An 11522-nucleotide genomic window follows, 5' to 3' on the forward strand; every position below is an offset into this window, starting at 1 on the left:
TGTTATTTTTTATTTTGAATATCGATATGATTTATCTGTCTCATAAGAAACCTACTCTTTGATGTTTGGCGGAAGATTAAGGATGTCTTCATTCCTAAACCTACAAACTTACTTTTTTGTGGCATCTACTACATATCACTGCCAAATCAAAAATTAAAAAATCTCGCGCCTAAGACGGGCGATTTCACCTTTTAGAGCAAAATTTAAAAATCTCAACTTCTATAGAACTCTTCCAACCATCATAAACTCACAAAATAACTTTTTGTTGGACCTCACTAATTAATACATCATTCCACAAACAAAACAACATTTTTTAAAAAAACATAAGAAAAAAATAAAAAATAAAATAGTCAGACAGCCACTGCACGCGAGGTCGTGTCCACGCGCTCGTGTAAGTCTGGATATGAAACAAATAGATATCGGATCGAATAAGAGTATTCAATTAATTTGGTCCCTACAGGTATGTATATGTTAGGTTTTATTTCCTAATATATATGTGTGCAATATATTTAGACATTATATCAATATGCTTTTAGATTTAATAAACCCAAAACTATTGAAATAATAAATATATTTTTTAAGTCTAGTTTTGTAATAACACAACAATATATATTATTTAATAAATTTCATGTTGTTCCTTTTGTTCATGTTATAATGTCTGACGATGGAAAAAAATTCAAGAAAAACGTGTGGACTAATTAATTTGATCGAGATGGTTTTGCAATAAGAATTTTGATTTCAACTAACTTGTATAATATAAATATAATTGTCTCAAGAGTCGAACAAATTTAAAAAGTTAAACTTTAGGTATGGATAAAAATGTAAACAAATCAAGCCGCTAGCGAACTTAATTCGGTAAAAGGCTCGTTCGAGATTGTTCGTTAATTTTATCGAGTTGATCTCGAGCTCGACAATTTTATTGAGACGAGTTCAAGTTTAATGATATTCGACTTATAAAGCTTGCGAACTCGACTAGTTTGTTAAACTAGTTTATTGGGTCTTGAATTTAGCAACATACATTGTAATGCCCGAAAATTTAATCCTAGTAATCTGTAATTATTGATTTATAATTGGATATGATTACGAAAGGATTAATCGGGACACAAAATAAGATTTCATGTGAATGGTGCGATTTCGGACAGAAGTCGTGGCGCCCGAGCGGTAGATTTCGACCGCCCGAGCGCCAAACTCCGGAAAGATTCGGACAGAGAACGCCGCGCTCGAGCGGTAGAATCTTACCGCCCGAGCGCCAAGGGTGCATACGGAAAGCTTGGGCAGAGAATGCCGCGCTCGAGCGGTATTTTCTTACCGCCCGAGCGCCGACCGAAATGCATGAAAAGTAAACACGTTTCTTTAACCGACCGATTTGGTATATATATATTCATATATACGTTGTTCCTTCAGAAAGAAGGTAAGATCGAGAAAAGGGTCTGGGGATAGTTCTGGAAAATCCTTACGCCTTTTCTGAGAAATCCGTCCGTCTGATTTTGAATCCGACTTCAGTACTGAGTTCCTATCAACGTAGGCTACAACTGGACGTAAGTTTTGCTACGTTTTGACATGTTTTGAAATTAGACTATTGTCAGAATTGAATAGGATTCATATATGATGTTCTTGTCATGTTAGACATCATAGAATTGAAGTCAGATTAAAGAACAGATTGTTCCTGTAATTGTTATGATTTTTGGAATCGATTGGACTGAGAATTCATATCAGATATGTATGGTTATTGATGTTATGACTGGTATCGATATTGATTATGAGTTCTGATATTATATATGTGATGTTTGGACTGACGGGATTATCGAGACAGTGTTGTTATGCCGTCGAAACATCAGTTGACTGATATGGATCAGAGTCGGTCTTGATTTAGATTGTATTGGTATACCGTATGTCGATTGACATTGATCAGATTTTATTGTGATTTGAATATTGATCAGAACATGTATTGAATTGAATAGTTTATTGATATTATATCTGTTCGGTATTGTTATTACCAGATTGGGAATGAACCGAGATAGAGTCGGGACTTCTTCTTCTTCTTCTTCTTCTTCTTCTGAGCGAGAAGATAAAGGTATAAATTAATGTTGAGTTGGGATTGCACAACTCGAGTGAGGTTTGGCTCGAGTTTCCCTAAATCACATACTGTATGTTATTGCATAGATATTTGCAATGAATAACTGTTATGCTTGTTCTCTTGATTATAGATGACAGGTATTAGACGAGTTATCTTGTGACAGAAGTGCCTAATAGTGGTGGTATCGCCACGGGCACATTGCACGATGTCTCAAGATAGGATATTAGCGATAGAGCTACAGTCCATGACGGTTAGGTCAGGACACCGGATATTGGTTATATCGAGTAGGGAGTTGGAATTCGTCTATTACGGAATTCGATATAGGAATACCAGGATATTGGTTATATCGAGTAATAGGATTACTGTTCCATCCTTTACGGAATTCGATATAGGAACACCACATCTGGAAACCGGGATCCCTAGGCTAGGAATGAATCTAGTCTAAAATGTAGAGTCACTAGCCTGAGTGACAGCGAAATTGAATGGTATTGATTAATACTGATTATGTTCCTGATATTGGTACATGTTGAGAATAGAAATTATTCTTGATACTGATCATGTTCCAGATGTTGGTCCATGTTTAGAATATGAGTTATTCTTGATATTGATTATGTTCCTGAATAGGATACATGTTTAGCACTTGATTTAGTATTGGATGGATTCATGTTCTGATTTGATACATGTTAGAATTATCCGTTATATGCTTTTATATTGTTTATATGATTGCATGTATACATGATTTATACTGAGAATGTAATTCTCACCGGAGTTATCCGGCTGTTGTCTTGTCTGTATGTGTGCATGGCAACAGGTGGGATAGGAGCGGGGTCAAGACGAGAACGAGGCTGGATTAGATAGCATGGAGATCCGGGCTTCAGAAGCAACTTAGGATTCAGCACCGACATGTAGTTGAACCTAGCTGGATTATTGTAGATAACATCAGATTTGTATGTTCATGTTTAACATGTAATTTGATTTTAATTACATTACGTTTCCGCTTTGCTTTTTAAAAAAAAAAAAATTTAGACCCTGTTGATTATGAATGAGTAAATATTCCTAAAGGCGATTAAGAAATGGATTAGCGTCCGGGTCCCCACATACATTGTTTTAGTTGGTATCTCATATTAAAGTTTTAAATAAAGGGATAATATGTGAATACTATAAAAATAAGCTTGCTTGAAAATCAAGTTCGATCCAGTCTGGTTAAATATGATAAACAAACTATGAACGAACCGAGTCCGAGTTATTCGCGTGTTTTGTAATTTTCAAACGATCTGAGCTCGAACTTAATGATAAAAACTCGAATCGAACTCGAGCCCAAATATATCTTAAATAAGCTGATCTCAAGCCTGATAATATTCGACTCGATTTGTTTATATCTCTGTATATAGATTTAAGTTTCAACGGGGTGGATGGAAGTCAGACCAAGTTATTCCATCAACACCTCGCCACGAGTTTTTCTCTTGAAAAAATGATTGGTCTTCTTCATGGTTTAGTTTTTCACCTATTGATAAATTTTTTTACTGTGGTTGTTATATTTACTGTTAAACAAAATGTATATGGAGAAACCGAAATGTGCACTAAAACAAGCGATGTAGTAAGGTGAGCAAAACAGTAGGACAATGCTAAAGTAACGCAAATCGAGACCTGTATGTAATACAGTGTCCTTAAAACAGATTTGTCCCTTCCGGTGTGTGCTGCGAGGTCGAACGTGGACGTCTGTTTCCCAAGATACAACGGAAAATCAGTAGTACCGTAGCACAAGGCACCACCACGGCGAACTGAAGAAGTACCTGAACTTTATCACGAGACAGAGTAACGACAGAGGAGCAGCAGCCGGTGGTAGCAGCAGCCAAGATAGGGTAGCAGAGGAAAGCTTCGAAAATTCGAGAGTGCAGGTGAGTGTGTTGGATTATTCTGAAAGACTTGATGATGCCTCTGTTTTGTAGGCACTCCGGCTGTAACTGTTGGTCATCCGAAAGGCCAGCCCAGCTAGAGCACCAACCGTCACCCAGCTGGAGCACGGACAGTCACGCAAGCCATATGAAGAGTCAGGCAGCTGGAAGGTCATTCATAACTGAAATTTCGAAAAAAAAAATTTCTTTGATCGGTCCGACATTCGACGCACCCAGGTCGCGCTCGTACGCTACGTTTGCACACAAGTCAAGCTTTTTTCCACTGCAAATCGGGCCCATGATTTACAGCCCATGCGCCAGCGGACGCGAGAGAAAGCCTCTTGACCAATCTTACTTTCACCTCTACAAAGTGTAAATCAATATACGTAAGTCCAACATTTACATCTTAGGGTAAAAGTGATGTGTAATGATAGAGAAGTAGACAAGGTTGGTCGCACGGGAATGATCCGTTGCTCCTGCACGCTTTGCTCTCTGTGAATCGTACTCTCAAGTCGACATACGTCATCACACTATAGCTTAACTCATGTGGCGATACACGTGTGTATATATAATTAATTTTGTTTTTCTTTTAATATTGACTCCGAAAAATAATCTTCCCGTGGACAAGAAAAGAGGAAATATTCAATTATTGTTGTTTTTTTTATAGAAATTTTCAGATCATTTTATAAGTATATTTATTTTTGCAAAAGTATCCCCTCTTTCCGAGTACAACATACTTTTTTCTAAAAAAAAACATTTATTAAGAATTTATATAGATTGAATATCTGACATATTTATCCGATCTAACCTAGTATACTTAAGCCGACTCAAGCTAGACATAAATAAATAATTAAAAATTGTCTCGTATATATATATATATATATATATATATATATATATATATATATATATATATATATAATTACGTTAATCGCACAATTTCCATAATAATTAAGTGGGATTTGGTATCAGATACCGCGGTGTCTGTACCACGTCTAGGGGACCCCGTGCCGGTGCCCTTCCGCCACAGCTGGTCACCCCACCTTCGAGTCAAAACACATTTAACCATGGTTAGACTCTGCTTGGGTAAAATAAATAAATAAATTATTATCAACCATGGTCACAACCAGCGTTTCGAGACTGGCCGGCACAGATTTCAAGGACAAAGGTCAGCCTACCGTAGAATGACACGAACGATGTGGTGTAAATATTTTTTCCATGTAAGTATAAAATATGATATAAGACATTGAAGTCATATGATCTATTAAACTTCGAGAATATCATATGAATATTTTCCTAGTAGTAAATAATGTAAACCTTAATTATATTTTATTTATCATTAAGGAATTTCTCCGCAAATGAATTATATATGCGTGTGTGTGTTTTAACTAAAATGCCCGATGGTCTGGACTGCTAGTGGACTGGATCACCAGTTGTCACAAGAGGCCCGTATACGTCGAGGGTTTGGGCCATATTTATGTTTCTTTGGATATTAATGTGTGTTTTTTTAAATAAAAAAAATATTTATTTCTTTCGAATGGATTAATTACACTTATATATATATATATAGGGATGTAATCGAGCCGAGCCGAGTCGAACTCTTGAATGTTTGAGCTTGGTTCGTTTATAATCGAGCCGAGCTCAAACTTTATTTAACGAACATATGCATGGCTCACGAGCTTATTCAAACCTTTATCGAGCCTAAACAAACTTAATAAATATGAATTATACATTTAAATTTTTATTAAATTATTTAAAAAGTGAATTATATATTTAAAGAAAAATATATTATTCTTATTAAAATTTGTAAATTTATTATAATAAATAAATTTAATAGATTTTTCTATATATTTCATGAATAATATGCAAAATCAATAAATCAAATATTAAAATTACTATTTTTTCATGTAAAAGATTACTCATGAACTTATCAACGAACATGTTCACGAGCTAACGAGCCGAATACTATAAAGCTTGAGTTTGGTTTTTTTAGCTTAACGAGCCTCATTAAACGAGTTCAAACGAGCTTTTATCGAATCGAGCTTCGAATAGCTCACAAACGGTTTGGTTCGTTTACATCCCTATATATATATATATATATATATATATATATATATATATATTTATAAAAGTGGGGTTTTGATATGTTACTCACCAATTGTATTCATCCGTGCATCCGTCGATGAAATGTCACTCACATAGTGAATATACAATTTTTTTATTTCGATGAGACTCAACCTCCGTCACCCCACGTCATAAGTTAAAGTTTAGAACGGTTAGAGTTTTTGAATGGATTGACTTACAAACATTTGAATGGTTATCAACAATTTGTAGAATGCATATTCGGTCTTGTGGTTTGGTTGATTATATTGGTCGATTATATATTACTGTGGTTGTTTATATCAGTCATAACAGACATTTTCTTAAAAAAATTAGTTGATCAATAAGTAGGCATCGATTTGAGAAAATCAATCTCTAACTTAGAGAGAAATAAATATAATGAAACGATAACTATGAGATGTATACATTTTGCTATAAATCATAAATATTTAGTATTATGTCAAGACTTTAAAGTTATATAATTGTAATATTCAAAATAGTATTTTCCTCCATAAGGGGTCAAATTTCTTCATGAATTGATTTTGCCTCTTTAAATCTAAATGTGGACCTCACCTTGGATTGTCTATTTCACAAAGAAATTCGAAATTTATTGATCGCACAACACTTTCCACCCTAGCTGAACACTGTGATAACTTATCGTCTATAGGAACCATGAAAAGGATAGGTGCACATCGTAAGATACACTCAAGATCCAAATTAAAAACTGGCTCCAAAACTTAGAAAATTACAGGATGATGGTCTTTGTTGTGTGTATTATTTGTTCTACGATATTAAGATGTATTTTGATCTCTTTAACGTAATTGTTTAGAACTTGATTCGGAGAGGGAAAATGATTCGAATGCTCGACGTGGAATGAGACAGGATTAAGAGAGGGATAGCTGCCTTTGGCAGCTCAAAATTTTCTAAAGAAAATCTTGAATGTATTCCACTCAAAAGAAAGTTGCGAATCCTTTTTCCACGGTAGTCGTACCTTTATTGAAGAAAAAGCCGAGTTTTGTTGAAGATAATTAAAGTTTGTGGACCATTATTGACGCACTAGTGTGGACGTTTCAAACTTGGATTCCTATCTACAAAATTTCTAAGGTGAGATTGTATTTGTTTGCCACAAATGAAACCGTACCCGTACCCCCCGGTATGCACTTCACTGTCGAACATGTTGTTACCTCTTCTCTGCGTTTCTGAAATTTGGCTCTTGAATCACGAACAACAGCAGCAAAAGATCAAGTCGAGGCAAGGAAGATCCTTTCTCCGCAAGACGAAATTGCCCGTATCAAAGTGCTATACGTCCCCAAGATACAACGACTTCAAGTCAAAACTTTGCAGCACTACAAAGCCTTGATATCAGCGAACAAAAATATGCAATTGCTTTCTAAGTGTTTTTCGAAATTTTTGTGCAGCAATATGACAAGAGGAGAGACCACAAAAATTCAGCAACCTTACAAAATGAATGGAGGGAGACAAGGGGTACATTGGTTGGGGCAACAGCAGTAGGGCGCGCGCGCCCAGTTCTGGCCCGATGCTCGAATTCCAGTGACATGCGCGTGGGATGTGGCGCCCCCGTGCGCCCAGTTCTGTCCGAGTGCGTGCACCATGCACACTCTTGTGCATCTTTGTTGAGTTAAAATTTAGTTTCCAAATAAATCTGGTCTAAAAAGATTAACTTTGGTCAAAGACCGCACCGCATCGCACCGGCCCGAGACGAGCGCGCGTGTTTCACCGAGACACAGCCTATGAGCGTCTTCCCCTTTCTAAAAACTTCTGGTACCCCTTGGGGCCCAAACAAGGGTTTGGGCCATCCCACTTCCCCATCTTGAGACATCCCACTTCCCTATACAACTCAACACTTCTTCATTATTCATTTATCCAACAGAACACATTTCCGTTTTAGGCTGTTTCTTCCATTGTTTTACTCAAGTTTATATCCTCGTCCCCACATCTCGTTCGAACCAAATGATTCCTGAGATATTAAATGTAAAACTGTGCGAATTTCAAATTCTTTGTATTTTTGTACTCGGAATTTTGTACTTCAAATAATTTTTTATGTTGCTAATTAAATCAGGTCTATGTAACATACCTTTTGTTCAAATCAAAAATCAAATATCTCAAAATAATTAATAGTGAAAATCTGATTTTTTTTTTAGCAAGTGAAGAGCGCTGTTATTAATAGCAAAAAAGAATAATTTATAAGTTTTATAAGATAATCATGTTCATTTCGGTTTATTTCATCTTACCCATATAGGCATTGCCCCATGATAGGATGGATAGCCAAGATTTGCTCATGCATATATAGAACATACTTTTTGTTTTGGAAATTGTATGTGTGGTAAGATTTTACCCGTTGAAAAAAAATTAAGATAATGTCAACATAGATAAGATCTCATCTACCGTTGATTTCGTAGTGCATATTTCCTATTTACAAGTCTAATTGCATGTTATTATTGGTTAAAAAACCATTGTTCTAAAAATGGTGGTAGACTAGAAAAAAAGCTAGACCGCTAGCGTAGGCGGCAAGGTTGCCTAGATCATTCTAGGCGGCTCTAGGTTGTTTAGATTTTGTTTTCTGTTTTTGTTATTTTAAATTTTTTGGTGTTTTAATTTAAATTTAAAATTCATTTTATTAAAATAAAAGTTAATTTTTTTATAGAACATAAATTAAAGTTCAATAAAAGATGTGATTTGTTGGCTTGTCTTAACACAATTTCATTTTCTTCTATGATCTAGAGTGAGAAAATGAAGATTATTTTTTGGGAAGTTTTTAAAAGAAAAAAGTATAGGTTTAAACAATTATTTAATATTCTAAAAAAATTTAAAAAAATCTTCTTATTTTTTTATTAGCAGTTTCTCCACCTATATTTAATATAAAAATAAAATAAAAATAACTTAATATATTAAGTTATTAAATATTATAAAATTAATTTTGAAAACCGTCTGATTGCTACCTCGACGACTAGGTAATCAGAGGTTGGTAGACATCGCCTACTATTTTTTAGAACATTGTTAAAAAACACATGTCATATATACAACTGAGCGAAAAATCAACTAATATTTATAAATATACTTGGACTGAATATCGAGTTATTATTTCAATGTCCGTCGTTTATTTATCGTAGTAAAGTAAATATATCTGTATCGAGAAATAAAATAATTATAAAATGACAAAAAAATTTTTTTTAATAAAAACATATAATATGTTTATTATGAGACAATATCACATATTTATCGACTAGATACATATTCAGCATGAAAAATAAATTTTTGATATAAAAATAATATTTTTTATTAATTGAATTGAAAGAATTACACATGAAGTTTTGTGAAAGACATAGCTCCACCAAAACTTATAATATGTATCATACACCGTTAAAATATTTGAAGTTATTTCCATTTGAATTGCTCGTGTATATATGTGGATCCTTAAAAAAAAAAAGATATTTCGATTTTTTCCTTTAGAAACTTGGAAGGTCGTGATACGCGTATTTACCTTCCCTAGCAACAATATTTCCATGAAATTTAATTTAATCTCAGCTGGAATTCGACTACAACTGAAATTATAATTTTAGTTATGTATATATATCATTTATTCATGTATATTTATTTATAAAGAAAGATGATGCTTGATAGCACCAAAGCAAATGTGGGGCACAATATACTTTCCGTACCCTGGCCCCGAAATCGTGTACTCTCTATATGTGTTGTCTCGAATTGCACTTCTCCTCCCTTGAGTTGTGTTTGGATCTAAAACTTCATCAGTTCACTAATTTATTCACATATTTTTTTGGGTGTTTTTTTAAGTAAAAATCGACTTTTGAAACTTATGTAACGGTATTTCAAATAAATTTGTGGCAAAGTTTTCTTCTCTTTCTCTATGATTGTCAGCTTTTTGAAATTTTTTATATTAATTTTTACATCTATTTAATTGTAGTATGACTATTTTAGCAAATGAAGATTACTTTTTGGGAAGTTTTTAAAAGAAAAAAGGTACAGGTTTATATTTTTCAATAAATTTGAATATGAAAACAATTAAATTTATTTACTAGGATCAGTCGGCCCGCACTATTTAAGATGGGGAAAAATATCTACTCGTCTCCCTTGGCGGAATTTTATGAATAACAAGCCATAAATAATCCACCAATTCTCTAAAAAAATAATTAAATAAAATTCCAACCTTTACATCTTCCCTGCCAATTAAGCACACGCTTTTGTTCTTTCCAATAACACAAGTATATTTTGTGCGGCTGCACTCTCTTTGATGAGGGAAGTGGGAACAAGAAATACAAGCGAGACACAGTTCGATGGAACATGGTGGTGCCCCGGTTTCTCACGGGTCGGATTCGCGGCCTTCGCTGGGATTCCCACTCGGCACAGCCCTTCTTCTTCTGGTCATTTTCACCCTCAGCGGAATGTTCTTCTGCTGCTACCACTGGGACAAGCTCCGTCGCACTCTCTCCCCACACCTGCCGGATCTTGAATCCGACGGTGATCTTGGACCGTCCAAGCCTAAGTCCCCTCATGATGTAAGTCTATATAGTCTAGATAAAACTTATTTTCTTTTTGAACTCGATAGCTCGGTGTGAAAAATTATTCTATTTTTACATTAAAGATTTATGTTATATGGAATACGTAATAATATTTTAGGACATATGTTAAATCTCATAATATATTGAACGCATTTCCATACCATAACTTTAGTTGTCCAGGAGCACATGCGCTAGACAGACATGGCTGGTCGACCTCTTTCGTCCAATTTTTTTTTTCTAATAATTCATATGTTTTCATAAAAAATATAATTCAGAAATCGAAGCAGCAAGGGAATCAAAGCATGTCAGTCATAATGCCCGGCGATAACGTTCCCAAGTTCATAGCAATGCCATGCCCATGTGAGCCGCGGCGGCGGGAAGAAACCGCCGTGGAGTTGAAGAAGCCGCGGCCGAAAGCGCCGCCACGGATCGCCGTGCCTCTGTATTGATTTCTTGATGACAAGGATGAAAACATTGATATAATCTGTCTTTGATCAAATATCAGACTTGGATGGTTGGATGGGTCCGATGACTTTCTCAGGAGCAAAAATTTTTACGTACACATTCAGATGCCTAAATTTTACTTGTTCGCGTAATTTTTTTTTAAACAAAACCTATTTTAGGTGTACTAATATCAATGTACGTATTTTAGATTGTCTGATTGATTTTTATTTGATATTTTTAGTTTTCTCACTCTTGATTTATAATTTAGTTTGATTACTTTTTGTTTAAAAGTTTGAGTAAATTTAATTTAAGTTTTTTTAATTAAGATATGAAATTATGCCTCAAAAAAGATGGAAAAATCAGGTTAATTTAATAATTTTCTAAAAAATTATTATGGATAAAATTACTCATAACATTAAAATAGATTAAAAAATTATTATGGATAAAATTGCTCATAACATTAAAATA

At 34.4% G+C, this 11522-nt stretch overlaps 1 protein-coding gene across 1 annotated transcript; it reads left to right on the top strand.

The window, feature by feature from the left end:
* The first annotated feature begins 10189 nt into the window (after positions 1-10189).
* LOC140810134 (uncharacterized protein At5g65660-like) lies at positions 10190-11268 on the top strand. The gene is made up of 2 exons (XM_073167962.1): positions 10190-10607; positions 10898-11268. The coding sequence occupies exons 1-2, from the start codon at positions 10386-10388 to the stop codon at positions 11057-11059; spliced, it is 384 nt and encodes a 127-aa protein (XP_073024063.1). The 5' UTR covers positions 10190-10385; the 3' UTR covers positions 11060-11268.
* The last annotated feature ends 254 nt before the right edge of the window (positions 11269-11522 follow it).

The sequence above is a fragment of the Primulina eburnea genome, chromosome 1 (genome assembly GCF_022965805.1).
Source record: "Primulina eburnea isolate SZY01 chromosome 1, ASM2296580v1, whole genome shotgun sequence".
NCBI classification, from domain to species: Eukaryota; Viridiplantae; Streptophyta; class Magnoliopsida; order Lamiales; family Gesneriaceae; genus Primulina; species Primulina eburnea.